This window comes from Oryza brachyantha, chromosome 4 (genome assembly GCF_000231095.2).
Source record: "Oryza brachyantha chromosome 4, ObraRS2, whole genome shotgun sequence".
Lineage (NCBI taxonomy): Eukaryota > Viridiplantae > Streptophyta > Magnoliopsida > Poales > Poaceae > Oryza > Oryza brachyantha.
In genome coordinates, this window is record NC_023166.2 from 1,395,703 (window position 1) to 1,420,713 (window position 25,011).

Consider the following 25,011-nt stretch of genomic DNA (forward strand, 5'->3'; position numbering starts at 1 on the left):
TACGGACAGATAACACATGTACCGTATTTGTTTTCATATTTTAGGCGGATACGGAAACGGATACGAATATCTTGGATACAGAAACAAATACGAATTATCTCGAATACGAATAAGGATCGGATGCAGTCGAACACGAATAAGAAAATAAATATTTCTCGAAACATACAGACCACTCAAACCGTTCATAAAGACAAATAGCACAACATATATAGCTAACTTAATCGAGATAGTTGTCATTTTAGGCCTTATCATATATTAAATACGTTACATTTAATTTTACAGGTAACAGATAAGTGACATAAGTCCACCACATAGCACATAATGAGTTCAACAAATACTGATAGACTAATAGCACAAAAGCTATTTGTAGTAAATTGGTTGGTGGGCCAGACCTGATGTCAAGTGGGCTGAACTGATTTTAGGTGTTCACGGATATCCGTTCATTACAGTCTTCGAATATCCGTCGAAATATCCGTATTCGTTGAAAACTGCCATGCCGTATTCGTATTTGTATCCGAAGAAAATTATCCGTATTCGTATCCGTATTTGAATTATCTAGAAAATATCCGCTCCGAGCTACCTCCGTATCCGTTTTTTCCGGAGCGGACGGAAACTATCCGATCCGTTTTCAGCCCTACACCCAACTCGCCGGGTGGAGCAGAGCTCATAATAGAATGTTGTTCCTGCTCTTTCCCGTTGACATTGGATACGGAGTAAGAAAAGAGAAACTAAGTTTTTAATACGAAAGGTGCTCTATTTTTTAAGCATACAATAAATTATGATACGATGAAGGATCGGCTGGAAATGCTGTCAGTGTCTAATTTTGTTCCCCGAGCGAGTGTTAACCATTGGTTGATTGCTTGCATATGCAATGGATGAAAGAGGCAGTGTATTTCCTGGAACTCCGCGTGGTGTTTCCTGATATACATGAATGGAGACGCGCTTTCTTTTCCATAAAACGTAAGAGATTCCGGAAGTGGTAGTACTAGATTTATTTATGCCGCGTAGACTCGCGTTAGACACGGTACGACGCGGCTTCGGCACTTAATTATCTTTTGCAGAGAATGGCGCGTTAGACACGGTACTAAGCAGAGAATGACGCAGAGGGGCAAGGGGGGCTGAAGCACCCCTAGCCCCGGTGGTGGATCCGCCACTGCCAGCTCGTCACTTGCCCTCCGCGGCCGCTTACTGTTGACGCTGAAAACAACAATCAACGGACACACGTAGGCCTAGGAATTAATATTAGATCATTCCAGTGCAGGACCTAATTCTTAGAAAATACTGGGCGTGCCAGTCAGTTTGATCCTTAACTGACAAGATATAACATAGTGTTGACGTCAAAATGTAAACGTTAACGCGTCACACACGAAGGCCTAGGAGTCAATCTTAGACAGCTCCAGTGCAGGACCTAAATTCTTAGAATGCGTGGGCGTGCCAGTCAATGTAATTCGTCAAGTTACTTATTATTCGTCGATCGGACAAACCCCTATAACCAGATCGAACTAGACGTGCAGAGATTAGACTTAACCAAGACAGTATGCAATCGAGCACGATATGATCATAGGAAACATGAAGATCCAATAGGCTAATAAATAAACCGACAAATTACTTGGAATAAGCAATGAATCATATATTACGATCGGCGAAAATCAATTTGCATGTAATTCTCATAAGCCGATGCAATATAAATAACTGCCGATGGAACAAAATCGAGTCGTTTGGTATAGAAACAACACAGTAAGGCAATCGGCTACTCTATTGATGTAAATATGATAAGCATGTAGATCAGCAAAGATCATCGGCTATAGACGGCGGACAAACAACCAAGATCTATAAAATACCTAACCTAGACTGCTAATAATAATCATAGAAGATCGGACCTAACCGAGACGGTTCAAGATTAAACCTAGCAATGTCAGGATAGATACTAAATAGATCTAGATTGCTATCAAGCCAATGAGCCGATGACTGGAAACTTATCGGCTGTTACTCCGATAAAACAATGAACAAAATACATCGATATGATATAAACCATCTAACAAACGCAATCTACTAGATCGGACCTCACCGAGACAGTACTAGATTCAATATGTCAAATAGTGAATATCAAACCAACATAGATCGCCCAAAGTGGTCGACCAGATCAACTCAAAATACGAAAGTGATCTAAGTTGAAATTGATACGATAACTAGCAATCCCGCAACTAGATTAGAAGATTAGACCGAACCGAGACAGTTCTCATCTAGTCGAACGATTACCGTGGCCCAGCGGAACGATGGACTTACCCCTCCGCTGGAAATAGAAGCGATGCAGCCCCGCGTCAAGTGCCAAGTTCCGCCGGAGTTAAAAACCTCGGAAAAGAGGGTGGCGATGCGCCGAAAGAAGTTGATCTAATTGATTCGTAGATGAAAAACAATGACCCCGGTCATACATATTTATACCCTCGGGTTGAGGCTAGGTCGTGTTGGACACGATATACAACTCCTAATAGATAAAAAGAAATAACAAACTAGTCCTATGTTGACTCTATATCTAACTCCTACTAGATAAAATACACATAAGTCCCGATCAGACTCTAATCTCTTAGAGATAAAATAAAATCCAAATTAACTCTAATTAACATATAAATTACACCGCCAAGCCTTGGTCTTCACGATTTCCTATCGGATTCGAACTCTTCCGGATAAAATTTCTATCGGCGATTGCATCTTTCCTTATCCGAATTCCTTACGGGAATCTACCAAATTTCGGTGTTAACACATAGGAAAATAGTTAACCCCAAAACCTCTACCGGCCGAATAGCCGATACCGTTCCAGGACCCTAGTCGATAGACTAATCGATCAGCTTTACAGGAATTTCATGGTTAAAATTATAAATATGCCCAATCGGCTGAATCAGAAGTAGGATAAACACTGAGCAGCGCAATTAACCAACTAATCTTAAAAGATCGGACTGAACCGAGACAGTCTTAAGATCAGTCGGCCGATTGGACCATCACAGAACTTATCACTCATGAGATTAACCACCGATGTGAGACTATGCATGGAACTAGATATAAACTGGATTGCTACACTAACTATTAAGGTGAAACAATAACAACTACCAACATGCATACTTATATCAGACCTAGAAGATCGAATCCAATCGAGACAGTACAAATCTAGGCACAATCATACATGATATTAGCAGCATATTATAGCATGCAAATAACCAGATAGCAAGCCAGCATAATCCATCAACTAATCCATTAAAATCAGCCGATCGAACAGACTTCTACGGACAGATCATACCAAACATACATAAATCAGACTTAACCGAGACAGTACGTATTTTCGCATGATATAACCATAGAAACACGAAGATCGACGAGTTTAACCAACTAATCAGTTAATTACTCGAATTTAAATGGCCGCCAAATCTTCATACGAGCTCCGTTTTGGGTCTATGAGTACATGATGGAAAGATCTTGGAGTCCTCTTTCCAACGGATCTAGCATCATCATCCAACTCCATCCAAGTCGTTCGCAAATGAAGAAAAATGGTGCTGCATCACCTGTCATAGGCCTTTGGGCTTGTAACTATGTTAACACATAGGAAAATAGTTAACCCCAAAACCTCTACCGGCCGGATAGCCGATACCGTTCCAGGACCCTAGTCGATAGACTAATCGATCAGCTTTACAGGAATTTCATGGTTAAAATTGTAAATATGCCCAATCGGCTGAATCAGAAGTAGGATAAACACTAAGCAGCGCAATTAACCAACTAATCTTAAAAGATCGGACCGAACCGAGACAGTCTTAAGATCAGTCGGCCGATTGGACCATCACAGAACTTATCACTCATGAGATTAACCACCGATGTGAGACTATGCATGGAACTAGATATAAAATGGATTGCTACACTAACTATTAAGGTGAAACAATAACAACTACCAACATGCATACTTATATCAGACCTAGAAGATCGAATCCAATCGAGACAGTACAAATCTAGGCACAATCATACATGATATTAGCAGCATATTATAGCATGCAAATAACCAGATAGCAAGCCAGCATAATCCATCAACTAATCCATTAAAATCAGCCGATCGAACAGACTTCTACGGACAGATCATACCAAACATACATAGATCAGACTTAACCGAGACAGTACGTATTTTCGCATGATATAACCATAGAAACACGAAGATCGACGAGTTTAACCAACTAATCAATTAATTACTCGAAGTAATGATGGCTAAAACTCCAGCGATAAGCCCTCGCAAGCCCCCAATCCAATCTGATATCATGAACCTAGCGAACCCAATTGATCGGACCGAACCGAAATAGAATCAAATTAACAAGATCCATGCGAACAGATCAGACAAAAGAACTTACGAAGACTTGATCGAGAACTGCCATTACCTTCAGCTAAAACAGATTAAAATAATGACAGAACTCAGCCCGCCGATCAACTAAGCAGAAGATCAGACTTAACCGAGACAGTTCTGTCTTAATTGATCGACGGGTTTTGATGAACTAGAACTTACATTGTGAAGCTGACAAACCCCGCACCGAAAGCTCAAGCAAGTTGATCGGTGGGCACTTATATTTATAGCCCCGGGAAATAACTAACCTAACCGGATAAGAATCCGCTACTAACTAACTTTACATTGTCCGGACTCTAATTAAATACCAGAATCCTGAACAAACTCCGGAATAAAACCTAATTAAACTACACGAACACACGGTTAAATGCTGAACCTATCTCCAAACTTTGGGCCTAATCGGACTCTCATCCTTGTCCGATTTGGACTCTATCGGCTGTAATCGCTCCGCATCCAGTTTCCTACGTCCAGTCGATCCGATCCTTCTTATCCGATTCGGTCCTTAACCGTGTTTCAATCAATAACAACTATTTGCCAAAATCTGGCATTAACACCTACGCGCCGCACTGCCGCGGTGTCGCCTGCACGCGTCGCGCCGCCGAGCCGAACACCGCCGCACCGCATATCCACACCCCAGTCGGCTGCCACCTCCCGCACCGCACGCTGTCGTTGGGCGCGATGTGGTCCAGCCTCTTGCCGTAGGCGGCGATCAGGAAGAACTCTGCAAAGCTAGGATTAGGAGGTTCCAATCTTGAGTCTGGCCAAACATCGGCCGCATCGTGAAATTACGTCGTTGCCCACGGGTGCGTGCGGCACCAACAAGAACAGCGTACTGTGCTTCCTAGTACCTCCCACCCCCACCCATTAGATCATACTCATCGGATAGTGCAGACTGTGATACCTCCACTACTTGGTACTGCTTGTTGGACCATAAATTTTCTATTTGCTCATAGTTGGTTAGCCCGTCTATCTCTATATATCTAACATAAGTCTCATTGTACTTGATCTGTGCAACCGCTAGCGAAAATGCACTATCACACGATTTTGACTAATTCATTAGTTCCTTCACTTTAATCTCGTTTAGTCCCTAAAAACCCAAAAACAGGAGAGGCTAAAGGGACTAAAAATTATATTTCTCTATTAGGACCATTCCAGAGGTACTTATTGGAAATAAAATTTTTTTTCACACCTACCCCTAACCAAAATTTCTATATATAATACACTTTTAGTCTCTCTAACCAAACAACAAAGACTAAAGATTTTAGCCTACTGACTAAATTTTAGTCCTATGACTTAAAAAACCAAACACTACCTTAATCAGCTACCTACGATAAATGATCTTTATAGGTGACCCGTCGATTAGTGGTCACATATAAAAATAGATTATCGTAGGTAGACCACTAGGTCAACTGTACGACATGTAGTTGGGACTTGGAACACAAGTTATCACACAAATCAAATCATATGCATCATGCCAGGTAAGTATGTATGGCCACGTACTGCATTGTTACCGTCCAAATCGATAACACCAATCAGATGTCAAACATGGGAGATCTTTGGGTGACTGTTTTGATGTAGAGACTTTTCTTAGTCACTTATTATATCGAATGTTTGATGTTAATTAGAAGTATTAAATATAGACGGATAATAAAACTAATTGCATAAATAAATGCTATTTCATTAGACAAATGTTTTAAGCCTAATTAAGCCGTGATTAGCAAATGTTTACTGTAGCACCACATTCGCTAATCATGGACTAATTAGGCTCAATAGATTCATCTCGCGAAATAGTCCAGAGTATAAGGTGGGTTTTATTAATAGTCTTTTTTTATACTTCTAATTAGTGTCCAAACACTCGATGTGACAGCGACTAAAAAAGTCCTCTTAAACCAAGCATGCCCGAGTCCCAAGAACAGTAATCAACTGCTCTCTCCGTTCCAAAAGTATAAACATTCATATGTGTTTCTCGAAATAAATCTTTACGATCTAAATTCATCTGTTGAAACACGAAAAAATGCTTATATTTTAAAAGAAAATTAGTATCGCCACTATTTAGTATACAAATCGAAAGTAGAATCATGGACTGGATAAAACAATTTAGGGTGGGTTAGAAGGCTGGGATATTGCAGCGTTGCTTGCTTTTGTAACGAGTTCGGTTGGGCCTAGAGCTGACCACCCATTGGTTCAGCACTGAAGCCCAACTAATAGAGCCCACGTCCGTGACATGTCAGTTACTCCTAGCATTGTCTTTTCAACTGATAATATGTTTTAGAAAAATAGCTATGCTGTGATATACAAGCAACGCATATATGCATTGTTCTGTACTAGATTTTGGGGCACGCCAATGGCGCGCCACCTGCATATTATTATTTTTCATTTTTTCTATGGTTTGTATGGTGTGTAATTTAATCAATAAATAATTGAAGTGGACATCATATGATTATAATAAGGAGCTACATGAGAGCATTGGGTTTATTGGTCCATACAAACTTAATTATACTTTTGGTCTTACCAATGACCAGTTACTTCTCCCTTTCCATTAGAACAAAAGAAAATGACAACTAGTACTCGATCTTGTGTACTTATGGCCTTCCACATGTGAGCGTGCACTTATAGTTATAGACATGTACTAATCAGCAAAGCATGTCCACATATGTCATTATTGTTGAACCTCTTCATAAAAAACATAGGAACCTCCTGTAGCCTTCAAAGATCCAAGAAGCCATTATCTTTCAGAAGTAATTCTTGGACAAAGTTGTGAACATAATACTAATAAATTGAACAGTAATAATCAACTGGTTTATTTCTCGGATTATTTAAGTCAAGAAGAAAGATGCATCTCTACTTACCTGTACCTGATCATCATATCTGGAAATATCAACATGCTGACATTGAATGACCAAGTGCCATCCACTCTTTTCATAAATGGTAAATTTGGTGAGTGGATACACCACCCATTAGCAATAAAAAAAAACAATCACAGATACTTATCAACCCTAGAATTGTCTTCATAAGTAACAAATAAAAATGAAGGTAGCATAAGGCCACATAATAACCAAAGGCTAGACATGTCCTTCACATTGAATAATCCCATACCCCCTATAGGGATTCTAACAACAATAAATATGGAGTCTTCTACAACCTGGATGCAAAAGGGGATAATCCCAGCAGCAAAAAGCATTTTGCTGCAGTTTTGGTAACTCCATAACTGCAATAACATGTGATACCATGAAATGACAACCTTATTTCAGTAAGAATAGCCACAAAAAATACAATAGAATAAGTAAACCTTGAAAATGCTCGAACTCCCATAACACAGTTCACATATCTTGTTGAATCTAAAAGAAGATTACTCGATGACCAGAGCATTTACCAAAATACAAACAGGTACCAACCTACATGCATAAATTGGTGTGAGAGTGAGACAACAGCTTATGAACACTGAACCACGGAGAGATGCAATGTCCACAAGCTATACTTATCAATTTAGAATCACAAAGAAGCAGACAACAATTAGACAGTCTGGTAAAACAACCATTAGATCGACCAAATAATTAGGAAGGGTTACATCTTCCTACCTGAAAAATTGCCCCGTCAGTGATAACTGAGAAGCAAAATAACACTACTTTACGTGATAGTTCAAGTTAACCAAACTCTGTTCCTAAGCACACTCCAAAGGACAGTGCAGCAGGCCATCCTCATTCCTAAAATAATATATAGGTAAAACCCAATAAAATATCATATAAGATTTTTTTTATAGATCACCATTGATAAACAAATGTGCTAATCCATCAAAAAAAGTTCATATTCATACGGCAAATCAAACAGGAAATAATATATTATCCTTAAAAAATAGAAGCAAATGAAGAAAATGATGATGGATTGCTATAGAAACAATCCCTTTTGTAGTGGCCTCACAGTAATTAAGCCATTATATCTAAAGCTTTCATGCACCAAGACAATTTCTTGTCTTGTTTCATTGGAGCAACAACTACTAAATCTTAGTGCCACTTGATTATTGAAGAAATGTGCTTGCTACCTACTCCTCGAAATGTGAACAGCACTAATCTTAACACAAAAATATTAGTACTATCCAACTGAACAAAGCGCCCCCATTGCACTATCTAGATTGTGAGCATCGTCATCATGAACACTTGAAGTTCACAACGACGATCTTGCACAAAGCCTAAAACCACCAAAACACAAAGTAAACTCTAGAATTGACCAACAATTCTCTGCCCTAATCATCCGCATAATGTGTAATCATCACTGGCAGCAAGGCAGCATCAGCTCTCCCACTGACACTGACAAATCCGCCCAATGCCAACATGTGGACCCTGCTCAGCAGCAGCTTCGCCCCGGCGGACGCTGCAACCCTCCTACTCTCCGATCCTCCCTCCCGCCCACACCTCCCCGCTCGCCTTCCTTCCCCTTACTCCACCACCACCACGATCGTCACCACACTCCCGCTCTCGTTCTCGCTCTCCGAACCTTCGCTCACCACGCTTGGCAAGGATGAGAGGAGGACGGAGACGACAAGGACGATGTTGGACTGCTGCGCGGCGCGGCGGCCAGTGGAGCTCCGGCACGACGCCGAGGGCCAGCCGCCTCCTCTTGCCAGGTGCAGAGAAAGGAGAGGCGAGCGATTAGCTAGAGGGACGGCGGGTGGGAGGGATTTGCGAGGCGCTGCAATCTCATCCACCCACGCCGGATCAAACGGCCGCCGGAATTCCGGACGACGTGGGCCCCGCCGCGTCCACCCGCCCAGGGCGCCAGACGCCGATCGCTTCAACGTTATACAGTGGGAAAAAATTCCGACACACAAATGCCCCCAAATTAGCCCTCCATCTATCCCAAAATACACGATTAGCCTGCGTCTAACACGTAGATTATTAGTATTATTTGATATCTAATCATATACTAGTTTATAATTTTTTGGGCCGTAAGAATTGTTTAGCAACTACTCCCTTATTACTACTCTCATCATCGTTGCGTAAAATTTAAAAGAGAGGTCACATCGATGTGTCCCGTGATACATTTAAAGTATTAAACGTAGTCTAATTACAAAATTTTATCTGATAACTACGAGATAAATCTTTTTTAGTCTAATTAATCTATCATTAGCATATATTGATTACGATAGCACTATAGTTAATCATGCATTAATTAGACTTAAAAATTTATCTTACGATTTCTCCATAGCTATGTAATTAGTTTTAATATTTATGTATATTTAAGGTGTCTAAAGATTCGGTGTAATGTTTTTGAGAAAAAATTTTAAAAACTAAACATAGCCTAAGATTGTTTCCATATTTATATGGAAAATATTCGATAGACATATACGAATCATATAAGTTGATTAATAGATTAATCTAAACAGGACTATAAAATCATATAATATAAAACATGACTAAGGGATATCACTTAGGTGTAACTAGCCTCACAATCGAACACTTGTGCACAAGATACTTGTTCAGGGACAAGGATGGCACCACGAGTACATAGTAAGGCTTTGAGCACATCCAAATTTTACAGCTACGATTTTAATGTACAAGAGCAACGCCCCGACAGCCCTCGCGGGCATCCATACCTACACGGGGTTATTTACTGATAATAACATTGCCGGGGATCTTATTACACCTTGCTGGCCTCCAAAACCTTAAATACGTCCGTGCGAGTGACGATCCCTACATGCAAATGAACAAAAGACAATGTCCCAGGTAAGTCATTGCTAGCACATTTGTAATGAACAGTAGTTATTATTGGAAATTCATGCACACACGAGTTTTGGGTCATCTTTTGTCTCCTTCAAAGAAAAAAGAAAAAAAGTCAAATGGCATATTTACATACGAAAAATAATTTATAAACAAAACTTTTATATGTGTGTTCACAGTGATATAAAAACCAAGGCTAAAAAATAAACTATAATAAAATAATTCTAAATTTAAAGTTAAAAATTTAAATTTTAACTTATAAGTATAAACAAAAGCCAAAAAGAGAAAACTTGATATATTTATTAGTGATGGCACTTGATATGGCGGAATGACCAGTTATCACTCGCTTTCATTCGAAAGCTAGCCGGGGACCTAAATTCTAGTGGCTATAGAATGTTTGACAAACACAGTGCTATAAGTAGGGTGTTATATAAAATTTTTTAATGATGTGACAACGAATTAATGAAGAGAAAGATGAAATGAGTTCCATGGAAATGAAACCATGTATGCACAGTTACCTAGACAGCTTGTGTCTTGCATGTAACCTAAAAAACAAAAATAATAAAATTATGCATTAAGAGAAGGGTGTTTTATTCTAGTTTCGAACATTTTTAGATGACATATCACTCTAGGCAATCGTGTCCATGAAATTTACATTGAGAATAGTCTAAGGCCCTGTTTAGTTCCCAAGACAAAAATTTTCACGCTGTCACATCAAATTTTTGGACATATGTATAGAGTATTAAATGTAAGTAAAAAACCAATTACATGGATTGTGTGTAAATTGCGAGACGAATCTTTTAATCCTAATTGCGTCATGATTTGACAATATGGTGCTACAGTAAACATTTACTAATGATAGAATAATTAGGCTTAATAAATTCGTCTCACAGTTTTCTTACGGAATCTGTAATTTGTTTTGTTATTAGACTATGTTTAATACTTTAAATGTGTATCCGTATATCCGATGTGACAACCAAACCCAAAATTTTCCCGGCCTAAATGTGTTGTTCAGAAATCAGAAGGCTGTCAGCAGAGGCAGAAGACTGCTGGAAAATAATAAGTTCCCATCAAACCAGCAGGGACCAGTATTTTTCCACCAAGTTTATTTTGGCCCCAATTCCTGACCAAATTAGCTGGACATAGAATTTCGGAACATTGTTCGTCACACAAGGATTGATTGCTCGAGGTGCCACAGTAGTAGTACAAACTCATAGCAGTAAATAATGGTAAAGATAATATGTTAAAAAATGTCAAATTGTAGCCTATAGCAATTATGAAAAACATACATGTCAACTGCTACTCAGTTTTAGTATTATGTTGTCAAAAAGAGAAAAAAGTCATACCAATCACTTGCTGCTGTTCATTAACGACTGGTATCCTGTGAACCTTCTCCTTGAGCATAAGAGCAGCAGCTTCTGCTCGTGTAGTCAGTAAACAGAAACAAAAATATGCAAATGGTCAGAAGCAGTTCATATTTCTTTAGGAACTGTAATGGGAAGCAGACACAATTTACCCAAGACGGTCTTCTCAGGAGTCAGGGTTATAGCAGGAGATGACATGACTTCACCAACAGTTGAGTCAAGCTGCATCACGAGCATAAGCATAGATAACAATGGTCAGCATCATCAAGAATCTTTACAGGAGCTAAAATAATCATGAAGTTACTGTTGAAGAGCTCAGAGCATTGTGCAATTTCGCTATCTATTCAACCTAGCATGCAAATAAATTGTGCTTTAGCAATTCTTGATAATGTGTCGTCTTGTTCAAGGCCTTGAGAATGATAATTTGGATCAAATCTCAATATATTTGGAGAACTTCTTTTGTAGGTTAGTGGTTCAAATCAAGTTGCACTTTCCAAAGAATCATGTGGCATCTGCTAACCGTTATTATAAGCTGATTGCAACCATGTCCATCAAAATAATGGAGTAATCCCAATAATCATAGGACTAGAAGGTAGAGTCTGCCATCCTTAGGAAGGTAGTGGTCTTATTCAGAATTGTTTCTTAATATCATGTTGTAAAGTTGTAATTTGATCACGGTATTAACCATAAACCTTGATATCAACTACATTAATTGTAGTCTTGTTGACACTAAATTAGTGCTCAAAGTAGGGCCACGGTTGGAAATTATGGTAAAAAAACATTGATATTTACAAATAATAAAAGCATTCACATTTTGCATCATGGAACTATTTCACGGCTTTTGCTTCTTTTTGTTTTACAAAAGCTCTATTCATATTCAGTTCAGTGGATGGGTTTATATCATTTCATGAACCACTGTCCACTACCAACCAGCAGACTGCTGCCATAGCCAGCATTTTAGATGTTAAATTCATTCAAAATGTCCCTAGAGCTTAATTTGGCATATCAGCTTGTTAACATAACTTAATAAATCAGCAAATGTTTTCAGCAGATTTCTCACTGTCAGCCCTACATAAAACCACTTAAAAATCTATTTAGATATGTGATGCCTATAACAATTTCAGAAGCTAATTCCACAATTAGCACGATAACAAATACTCCCATCAGTTTAACAATTCCTGTCATTTTAGACAATGATATGGTCTTCATTGTCTACGAGTTACTATTATAATATATAATAGATAAATAAATATTTACTTTTATTAAAAAACAATTTAATACTCATCTATTGTCCTAGTGTCTTTATTAATAATCAAAGTTTTAAAAGCTTAACATCAATCTTGTCCAAAACAGAAACTACAGAAATTAAAGAATTGGCGGGAGTAATTGCGAGGGGGAGGAAGAGCGCTGACTCCATTGGATGCCTTGGCCTTGTCCTTCTTGGAGACGACCCCGATGCACCGCCCTTCGTCGTCCAGCACCGGCATCCCGGACTGCGCGGCGAAGAAGGCGTCGACGTCGGCCAGCCTCTGGTCCGCCATTGCCACCTGGACCGGCCGCGACATGACGTCCCCGAGCTTCGCCGTCGGGCTCATCTGCTCAGAACCCAAATCAGATCCGAGAACAGATCGAACAGGTCGTTGAGAGAGAAGCGGGGGGACCTTGTCGGTGGTGACGATCTGCGACTCGAGGTAGGCGCGGAGGTCGGCGTAGCTGAGGAGGGAGAAGTTGTCGGGCCACTCGCCGGAGAGGATCCCCTCGGGGTACTCGTCGATGGCCGGGCGCAGGTCCCCCAGCGCCGCGGCCGCCGCCACCCGCCGCCGCGGTCCGGGGCCCCCCGCGGCCCGCCACGTCCGCGCAACGCCGCGCGAAGACGAAGGCGAAGGCGGCGGGAGTACGGGCCGGAGCGCGAGGGGGCCCTGGACGAGGGCGGCGAGAGGCGAGGAGGACGCCATGGGGAGGAAGTGAAGTGGGAGTCGCCGCTGGCGCCGCGCGCGTAGTAGTAGCGGGAACGTCGGAGTGGAGAGTGGTGTGGAAATTTCTGGAAGGGCGTGGGGAGGTGGGGCCCACATACAGTGGGATGGACGGACGGAAGGGGATGGGACTCGCATCGTCTAACATTCCGTAGCAATGGCCAACATTCGCCTTATCCTGGCCATCTAAATTAGATCAACGGCTAATAACGCTGGTGACAGTTATAGCACTAGTAACCATGCTCCCTGCCGCTTCTTTCTAGTAACAACGCCCATGTTTGGCGGGAAAATATTTTTACCGCTCTCTTATTTACCGCCAAAACTTAAGACAATTCACGTTCCTCGATATTAGTTGGCATTGCTCGGTAAACACATGCATACCAAACCAACAGCATAACGTAATGCTAGATCCAATGGAAGACATCAGCGAAAATAGGTGTGACTTGCAATGTGATTCATTCTCCAATGGACGACAACAAGTTCTATCTCATCAATAATCTTCTGCTCCAGTTGTTACATGTACTAGGTACGCAATAAACTTGCTCTCATACATGACCAGCAACATATGATTCATGTGAGGTTTTCTATGTTCTATTTTCTACAGAGAAGAATTGAATCATGATTCATTCTTCGATGAGCAGCAAGAAGGTTCTTCTCTCCAATCTCCAAGTCTAGTTGCTACATCTAGCAGGTAATCAATACAATTATTAGTTAATATCAGACCATATGTGGCAAGCCTTGATATCAGCAATGTAAAAAAAATCAATGTTGTATTTTACAGGGAAAACACCATACCTTCATGGATACCACAAATTGGCATGACATTTAGTAGCGTCGCTGAGGCTCAAAAGTTTTGGAACCATTAAGGGGGTCAAATTGGATTTGATATTAGAAAACGATTTCAGAATACTAGTAAACTTGATGGTAAGGTTACATCAGCTGGATTTGTTTGCAATAAGGAAGGGTTTAGAACAAAGGATAAAAGAGATCATTTAATAAATAATCCTCGGGCTCAAAGCAGAACTGGATGCAAAGTTCGTATGGGAGTTACCTTGAATCGAGTTCTAGAAAAATATGAGATACATGATTTGGTTCTTGAGCATAATCATATGCTTCAAATCCCAGAAACCCGTCACTTGATGCCATCACAACGACAAATAACGGAAGTGCAGGCAATCGAGATTGAAATAGCAGATAGTACTGGCATTCAACCTAGAATTGCTCATGAATTGGCTAGTCATCATGCTGGAGGAGCTGCTAACCTAGGCTACACATCCAGAGACCACAAGAACTATCTGTGCACTAAACGCCAAAGAGAGCTAAAGTATGGTGAAGTCGGAAGCTTGCTACATTACTTGCACAATAAGAGTGTGGAGAACCCATCATTCCAATATACTATATAGCTGGACAGTGCAGAACAAATAACAAATATATTCTGGGCTGATGCTAAAATAATCATTGATTATGCTCACTTTGGCGATGTTGTTACTTTTGACACTACCTTTGGAACTAATCAAGATACCTGACCTTTTGGTGTGTTTGTTGGATTCAACCACTTTAGAGAATCTATAGTATTTGGTGCTGCTCTTATGTATGATGAGTCATTTGATTCTTTTAGATGGCTTTTTGAAACTTTTTTATCAACTCATATCCACAAACAACCAAAAATTATTTATACAGATCAAGATGTAGCAATGGGAAAAACAATTGCAGCTGTGTTTACACAAGCAAGGCATGGATTATGCACATGGCACATTAATCAGAATGCAACCAAGCATTTGAATCGAGGTAAGAGTGATAAATCAAATGTTCTTGGTGATTTTACTGCTTGCATGTACCATTATGAGAGTGAAGAAAAATTTGAAGATGTATTTGCTAGTATAAGAAGTAGAATGCAGAAACAAACATGGTTGGATAGTATATATAAGCTAAAAGAGAAATGGGTTGAATATCACATGAAAGATGTGTACACACTAGGAATGCGGAGCACTCAATTAAGTGAAAGTTTGAATAGTGACTTGAAGGAATATCTTAATTCAAAATTGAACATTATTCGCTTCTTTGGGCACTTTAAGAGGGTTGTGCAAGCAAAGAGACATAAAGAAATACAATCAGAGTATGAGTTAAGACAAAAGTTGCCACGTATGAAAATGAGAACTCCAATGTTGTTGCAAGCAAGCAAGTTATACACACCACAGATATTTGAAGCATTTCAGGGTGAATACAAAAGATCCATGGCAGCTTATACAAGACCATCAAGTGAAGAAAATACATATATTATTGGAATTCGATCTTTTGATGAAGATGGTGTACTTGAGGATGAGCGTACAGTTATCAGTGATAGTTCTAAGAATACAGTTTCATGCACTTGTAAATTATTTGAGAGAACTGGATTATTATGTAGCCACGCATTAAAAGCTCTTGATATGATGAATATTAAGCAGCTACCTGAGCACTACATCCTGAAGAGATGGACACGGGAGGCACGTTCAGGAACTGTAAAGGATGCAAATGGGAGTAATATATTAGGAGATCCAAAGTTAGATGCGACACGTCGCTACAAGTTGCTTTCACACAGATTTATCTCTTTGGCTTCCCAGGCAGCTGCATTTGAGGAATGTTTTTTATTAGTTGACAATGCAATTGATGGTCTATGTAAGCAAGTTGAGGAGAAAATTCATCAGTTATCTATTATTAGTGGTAATCAATCTGAAGCACTAGAAACAACTCAACCATCTAATAGCTTTACACATGCTGTTGGCCTCAAGAAAAGGCAGGCAAGAGAAAGTGGGTCAAAGAGAAGGAAAAATTGGCTTGACAAATATCGAAAAAAAGACCAACAAGAATCAGAAAATGTCAATCCTTGCAAACAAACTAATCAGGTATGCTAATTACTAACTTAACAAATACAATCTATTTCCTAGCTGATCCAACTTATACTTGTTTTTAAACAATGCTAATAACTAGGGGGCAAAAGTTAGCAAAAAAGTTCCACTTCAACCATCTCTTACGGGGTGTTTCAGCAATAACCAACAACATGCTGAAGGCCAACAACATACTGAAGGAGTTAAATTCTTTGGACCTTACACACAACTACTAATGGTATGGTTCAAAAATATTCCACCGTTTTTCTTGTGATAAATCCATTGTTATTTGTATATAAGGCATTTATGTTTTTATATGTTCACTTAGTGGTGGGTGTTTCTTCATTTAGGGTCATGGATGGTCATGAAATGAATTCTAGAAATCCTTTTTGGACTGATCAACAAATCTAAAGATGCAATGGATTTAATTGGGTGTCATCCTCCTCCTTACTTTATAGAGAAGTGATTTAAATCTCTATGTTTTGAAGCCTTTTGGACATATGTACTTATAGAACTTGGACATCCAATTTGTATTATTCAAAATCTGAGTTCTAAGACGTAAAGTGAACAACCAAATATTTTAGTACACCCCAACTATCAAATCATCCAGAACTTCAAAAGGGAATTTCATTTCTATTCTTACTGGTGATCTGGAGGTAGCAGCATCCCAGCGGCTTCAGTTGTCCAGCTTGCACCTTGATGCAGCCTCGTCGAGCTTGCGCCCTGCTGTGGCCTAGTCGGCTCCTATGTCGACGACCCTATCAAGCACGCGCACCGCAGCGGCCTCATCGAGCTCCAACGCCGACGACGCGACCGCAGCCGAAGCTCTCCAGCCCGGACGGACGCCAACCTCTGCGGACGGCCAGTCGCTAGTCGGCTGCGTCCTCGCCTCGGCCTCCACCGTCGGGATTCAGTCGTCGCGGCGCTGCCGGCCGGTCGACGGCTCGCTGGCTCCTCGCCCCAACGCCCTCGGACGGACGACGAATGCTGGCGGCCTGGCGCTCGATCGCGCGATGCAATGGTGCGGCACCCCCACTCGGCCCGTCAGCCGCTCCTCGTCGCCGCGCCGCAGCCGCGTCCCGCGCGCCCGCCGGCCGCCGCCCCTGCTCTTGGCAATGGAGAGAGCACTGGAGAGAGCGGCTGAAGAAATCCAAATGGATAAGGTCAACACGTGTCACACGATAGTGAGATATAATATCTGAGTCGTTGATATATCAGCCGATGGTGAGGATAAGGCGAATGTTATGTCCTGTCATTGCAACAGAATGTTAGACGATGCGAGTCCAAGGGGATGGGGGGATTTAACTTTTTGATACTATTACAAATGACACCTGACATATTTGCCACTCGCTGTCTATAACACGTGGGTTCTCATGGGTCCAATGATAAATATGTTAGTGTCATTTTCTAAGAGTGGAAAAAAGTTAATTTTCCCGAAGGGGATGAGGTCGCTATCCTGTCTGGCGTTTAGGCCATTCACGCCGCAGGCTACACCCTCATATGCCACACATAAAACTACCACGTAAACCAACTTTTTTTATACGGCGGAGGCTACTCTAAATGAGACTCACAAATACTATGGGTTATTTAGATGGGGCTAAACTTTTTAGCCCCATCTCACATCGGATATTTGGATATTAATTTGAAGTATTAAACATAGACTAATAAAAAAACTAATTTCATGAATGAGTGCTACTCCACCAGACGATTTTTAAGCCTAATTAATTCATAATTAGAGCATGTTTAGTGTAGCATCACCGAGGCTAATCATGGATTAATTAGGCTCAATAGATTCGTCTCGTGAATTAGTCCAAAATTATAGATAGATTTTATTAATAGTCTACGTTTACTATTTATAATACGAGTGCAAATATTCGATGGGACAAGGGTCCAAACAGCCCCTAAAAGCTCTGCAACTCCTCGGTCTCTCCGCCTCTCCCTCCCTCTCCCGGCCTCTCTCCGGCGGTCTGGCGCGAGGCGACGGCGGTCGGCCGACGGGCGGACGCGGCGGAGCCCGGGCGACGGCGGCGGTTGTCGGGCTCCCGGCGACGCGACGGCGTTCGGCTAGCGGGCGGACGCGGTGGAGCCCGGGCGACGGCAGTTGTTGAGCTCCCGGGCGACGGAGGCGGACGCGCGAGCGACGACGACGACGACGGTCCGATCCCGGCGCACGGGTCGGCGGCGGCCGAAGCAGGCACGCGGCGCGGCGGCGTCCGCTCCCACCACTGGCGGCGGCCCAAGCAGATCTGGTCGGGGCGGCTGAGGCTGGCTGACCAGTTCTCTCACCGGCCGGCTGAGGCGGATGGAGACCGCAGGCGACGACAACGGTGTCGGTGTTTGGTCTCCCAGATCTAGCGTTGGGCGACGCGATCCGACGGCGGGTGGTGCAGATCCGGCCGGCGCGGCGTCAACCGGCGGCGGCGACCCGGCGACTGCCAAGCTCGGGCACGGCGAGGGCGCTCGGGGCGGCGGACGTGGGGGCGATGCAGCGGCCGAGCTCGGGGTAGCCAGCGACGCCGTCCTCTCTCTCCTCCACCGGCGACGCGCCTCCCTCCGAAGCACCCGTCGAAGCATCGAAGCTTCACAGTGCATGGCTAGACCGTCCCTTCACCGAGCTCGAGGTGAAGCCGCTCGACTCCTCGCCAGGGTGCGATGGCTTCTGCGGGGCAAGGAAATTGTGGGCCCATGTACACCGTGGCCGATATGGTGGGCTGTGGCTTTGCTCCTCGCCACGTCGGTTAGCAGCAGCTGGCCGCCCCGTGGCCCCGTTCGGCAGTCGGTTTGAAATAGTATAGTAGTATAATTAATTAATTATTAATTACTCCTATAAGAATTAAAAAATTAGATTAATTTAATTTTTGAACAACTTTAATATATACTTTTTAAAAATTAGATTAATTTTAGTTTGAAAAACGTTTACATGGAAAAAATATAAAATATGGCTCAGTGGTATGGATTGCCTAACGCGGCTAGATTAAGCTTAGCAATATCCGCGCTAGGTCTGGGTCCGGCGTCCGCTGTACATTTTTTTCTAGTGAGGCTCAGGGGCGAAGGAGGAAAAATTTATGGGGCTTTGGTTTCATGCAAACATGTAAAAACAATGGGTCATTAGCACTAATATATTTAGGCCATTGGCACTAATATTTTTAGGCAATTGGTTTTCATTTGCATTGCTGAAATTATAAATTATAAATTATATTATATATTTTGGTATACTATTATTTATTATAATGGGTTAATTAGAGAGAGTATTTATTCAATATTGGGACCCATCAAAAACAGGGGCGCTCTTGTCAAATCTAGTCGTAACCCATCCCGACGAGTCCAGATGACATGCTATAATATGCACATAGACATTGTTCATGCGAGTACAAACAGTAAAAAATGACATGAACAGTGACACAAGCATTATAGCCACAGTTATTTAGGCACTGTATCATCACTGTAGCACTTGATGTATGCATCCATTTTTATCCAACGATTAAAAAATAGTCTAAATGCATGGTACCACTCCTCTCGGCAGTAGCACATCGTACTGCAGAGGATCTCAATATGTCCCGACCCGGTTGCCAAGCTTAGGGCGAAGGATGCGCCCAAGCCTTCTTTTTTGTTGTCTTGCTGTAAACGTTGTGATTCTTGTTTTGCATTTGAGTTCTTGTCTTTTTATTATTATTTTTTAACTTTTTTGTTAATTTACTAAATAGATCTCCACACAACTTTCAATTGTTGACGTTGTATAAAGGTTTGATTGTTTTTTTACGCCATTAGAAACTGTGTTTGACAGCATTTCAATAAGTGGTATGCCATTTGCCTTATGTTTGTATGTGAGGACACATGCCAAAATACAGATATCAGGAAATAAGTCTGAAAGTAACACATGGACAGTAGCTCCTACTTGTTAGATGCTTTTGTGTAATAATAATACACAAGCATCTTGTCATACAATGGAAACCAGTGATTTTTACATAGAAAAACAAGAAATGGTCCTTTCTGTTGAAAAATGATGTAGGAGTATTTATTCTCCTGGTGTATTAATTGTACTAGCATTTTAATACATCAAGTTTTGGCTGTATATCTTGATAAGTACTTGACCAAATATGTAGTCATAAGTTGGTATATTTTTAAGATTAATATAATATATTATAAGTTCTGCTTTAAATTCTCTGGGGTAGCAGCTCTCAAGCTTGGAGCAAAACCAAGAAACATTGCTACTAAATTATTAGTCTAGTGTTTTGCTTGATATTATGGTGGAGTTTCTAAAATGTAGTCGATAAGATGATGTTTTCAACTGTTTTTTAACCTTCCTGCGGACCCATGTATGGTTTCTTCTTGCATTTTTTTACCCATAATTACGTTTTCTTTTCCAACAAACAAAAGGAAAATACGTTTTTCTCATGGGAACTTAATGACAAAAGGCTGCTTTCTAAACATGATTCTAGGAAAACATGACAATGGCTAAGCAAGTAGTTTGGAGTATAGAATTGCAAAATTATATTTTAGCAGCTAATCACTCACAAGACACCACATGGTTTGCTCTGACTGTGATCTTGACGGATAACAACATCTGGGCTTGTTCTTGTACCACCAAAACCATGCCAATCATCTACATACTTGGACAACAATGTTTCCTGAGCTCTTCTTCAGGTTCATATCTAGTGTATTGGTTTTGCTTTATTCAACTGGAAGATATAAATCATAAAAAGGAAAAAACATCGAGGCAAAATAAACATTCACAACTCGACAAGATAAATCAACTGATTCACATTTGGCCATTTAGACCTCCCAACTCGAGGCTAAGATACTCCCTCCGGGTTTTTTATTTTTTTTACACCGTTGACTTTTGGATTTACGTTGACCCTTCATCTTATTCAAAAACTTTGTCCAAATATATAAAATTATACATCATACTTAAAGTTATTTTAGCAATAAACCAAATCATAATAAAATAGTCATAATTATATAAATTTTTGAATAAGACAAAGGGTCAAACGTAGATAAAAAGTCAATGGCGTCAAAAAAAAGAAGGGGGTAATTTGTTTTCTTTTGTTTTTCGTGTGATTAATTGACCTATAACTGAGTAATGGTGAGCATAAGCAAATGTTTTTTATGTGAGGAATAGAATGTTTTCTTGGTCATTGCCACATTAAATGAGTACAAATGTAGAATAGCAAGCTGGTTTGATTGGCAACTAACTTTGCCACGTTTAAATTTAGACAAGTCATAGTTTTTATGATTAATGTTTGGTTCCTAACATAACGCTAACTTAGCTAACTCTTAGCCACTTTGGTCCATATTTCGGACACTCTATCTTATTTTGCCTAAGCTTAATTAGTTTGTCACTTTGTTTGCCACAAAAGTATGACAAAACTTTACATTGTCACATTAGTCAAGATTTTATGGCAATGTTAGCTTTCAATCAAACAAACCCTAAAATCAATTTTGTGCGATTGTTTCCTCAAACTAAACAAATAGCTTAAGAGCAAGTATAATAGTAGTATACAAGCTAACTATAATCCCACGTGAATGAGATAGAAAATAAAAAAATAAAAAAATGTTGAATCAAATGCAAGAGGTAGCTCTAAACATATATACTACAAGATAAATACCCTAAATATATCGGTGAAATAAAGAGATATAAAAAATAGTTGAGCTAACCTAGCTTATAGCTAATCTATTATATATATTAGCTCTAAAATATACTTATAGCAAATATTTAACTCTATTATTAAACTTGATCCGAGGGCACAAGGGCATGGCGTGAGAATCTTATGGCCTTGATGAATGGAGGCTAGCTAATCACAAGCCACCATGTGGCTTGATGTGGCCCTGATGGATAACAACATCTGGGCCTATTATTTTTGACAAAACCGATTATCAATATTATTTAGCTCTGTTCGAAAGCACTTGACAAACTATTTTTCTTAAGTTGATAGCGAAATAAGGAAAAAAAAATCAGAGATAATATGATGAAAACATACATTGTAATATATCCATGAATTGGCAAAACACATCAATTCTCTCATATTCACACTTTGTACAAGGAGAGAAGATGAGAAGATATATAAATAATGATGTTATGTTACGCCCAGAAATTTACACCAATTTCTGAACAATAGCATGTGTTGAATCTCGGTCCAGAAATCAGCCCGAGTACACACTATAACAAATTAATACACACTTCCATGACTTAAAAACAAATAAAAACAATTATCTATCGAAATGTAGCAGAAAAAGAAAACAAGACTAGGACCATCTAATCTTCAATTTCAGCTGGCGATGACAGCTCCACACCACAGGCATTATTGACGACGGACTGAACCTCACTTCAACCTTCGGATCTACCTCTTTCTGACAAAGGCTCTGGCACTTTCTCTGGTGGGGGAAAAAATTAAAACTGAGTACAAACCACCGTACTCAACAAGTAACACCAAGAGAGGGAGAATAATGAATGTAATAGGGTATCAAGGAATAGGCTAAGGTTAAATTGCACAAAAGCAACAATAATTTAGCAAAACAGTAAAATAAAATAGAATAAAACAAGTAAACTAAATGGTTAAAGTAATCATCCACTGTTCAACGTTACACCACGTTGCAACAGGCCCTGACCGCTGCCGAACGTTACACCACGTAGCGACAGGGTCAACCCTCTGTCCAACGTTACACCACGTTGCGACAGACCCAAACCACTGCCAACGTTACACCACGTTGACAGGGTCAAACCAGATCCAAGTTCATCAAGTTATTAAAAGGTTCAATAATCCCAGTGAATCTATCAGTTCACCCCATAACCGCGGGTACGGCTATTCGAATAGTTTAACTCTGCAGAGGTATACAACTTTACCCACAAGACACAGCTCCACTACACTTCAACGTGTACCAGTGTATCACCACGATACTACGGAAAGGACACTGTGATAGGACCCGTCACATAACCCTCCCTACTTAATCGCACCGCACTTCAGGTTTCACCCCCTCCTTTAAACCAAATCGGGCAGTCCCCTCTTGTGCCTTGGTGAATTCGAAAGCAGCAGAGGCTTTCATTACACCACGATTGTCCGTCCATACTCCATCACACCCACCCTTGCCTTGGTATGTCAAATAGTTCGGAGCCATGCTTCAAATCATACCTTATCCATTTCGGCTTATGGTTAGTACGGGTAAGACTTCTAGGGTTTTCTGAGAACCGGTCCTTAATTGCCAAAGGTGCGACTCTCAAAACCATACATCCACAACCCACCATAAACAATATTTTAGTTCTATTTAATCCATAACGGGAGATTAATCATGATTACAACCATTAAAGGTCTATCATGTCTAGTAGTAATTAAATGATAATTGGTGAGCTAGTTGAACTAAGTCAGGCTAAGCATTGCCTAATCCTAATTCTAGTCAAATTAACCCTGGGATAATAATAATAATAATAAATGGGAAATCAATGGATATAAAGGTAATAGCCCAATAGATAAAGTAAAGTAAATTGCATAAAATAATGCATGTTTGAATTTAAAAGGGGGAATTTTATAAATATTGGGGTCAATATGATCAAAGAAGGGTGCCACTTGCCTTTCTCTGATCCACGAGGAACTTCAGCGACGACTTCAAGAACGAACGACACTGCGATGGGGTCAAAACCTACGACAAACAAGGCAAAATAAGCAAAAACAAACTATAAAACTACTGAAACAGAAAAAGAAACTATTTTTAATGGATTCTTGACATTTTTTCTAGATTTACTAAAACTTGAATGGACTAAAACGGAGACTAGATGAATTAGTTATGAATTTTAGAAGATTAATTGTGTTTTTAAACTAGACAGAAAACCTTACTGCATTTATTGTGCAATTAATTGGAGACGATGACATCAGCACGTGAGAGAGAGTGGATGCTGATGCACTGGGCCCACTGGCCAGTGACTCAAGGGCGTGTTGGTGCACCATGGACCAAGTCCACAGGTTGGCTCAAGGGGGAAGAGGTGTTGCTGACATGCGGGGCCCGCGTGTTAGTGGCACAGAGGAGAGGAGGAGGGGCGGCGGCTGACGCGTGGACCCCACGGGTCAGGAGAGGAGGAGGATAGGCTAATGACCTGGGCCCGCCCGAAAGTGAGACAAAATAGAGAGAGGGAGGGTCGAATGGCGCCGGCTGAGCGGCGCGAGCAGGAGGCGGCAGTGGCGGTGGCCGACGGTGCAACGCGGACGGTGGCGGACGACCGGCGATGGACGGCGGTGACCGGTGGCGCTAGGCGATGGGCGCTAGGCAGCAAGCGGCGGCGATGCGACGCGGGGCGATGAGCAGTGAGTGGCAAGCCGCGTGGTCAAAAGGCGAAGGCCGACCGGCGAGTGGCGACGCGAGGCGGTGGCTAAGCGGCGCATGTGCACTCGCGACGGCAGCGCCGTGTAAACAGGGGAAAGCAGAGGGAAGGGGGAAGAGAGAGTTCACCGGGGTGGCACGGCGGCGGAGGGGAGCGACGCTCGGCAATGGCGATCGGTTGACGCGGACGCGATGGCGAGGGAGGTGTGGACGAGCGGCGGCAAGCAATAGGAAGGACAAAGGAAGAGAGGGGAGGAGAGAGGGAAAGGGAGAGCGGGAGGGTTCACCGGCGGCAAGACGACAAACGGGGAGGATGGGGCGGCACCGAGGAAGCGACGCGAGGTCGACGAAGTCGACGTGAGAGGGGGCAGCGTCTACTAGACGGGAGAGAGACGCGCGGCGGAGGCGGCGTCAGAT

General features: G+C 41.4%; 1 protein-coding gene across 1 annotated transcript; it reads right to left on the minus strand.

The window, feature by feature from the left end:
• Positions 1-9,790: 9,790 nt before the first annotated feature.
• LOC102708052 (A-adding tRNA nucleotidyltransferase-like) lies at positions 9,791-13,426 on the minus strand. The gene is made up of 5 exons (XM_015836243.2): positions 13,112-13,426; positions 12,863-13,045; positions 11,603-11,672; positions 11,433-11,504; positions 9,791-10,059 (listed from the first exon to the last, which is right to left on the minus strand). The coding sequence occupies exons 1-5, from the start codon at positions 13,403-13,405 to the stop codon at positions 10,007-10,009; spliced, it is 672 nt and encodes a 223-aa protein (XP_015691729.2). The 5' UTR covers positions 13,406-13,426; the 3' UTR covers positions 9,791-10,006.
• Between the last annotated feature and the right edge of the window lie 11,585 nt (positions 13,427-25,011).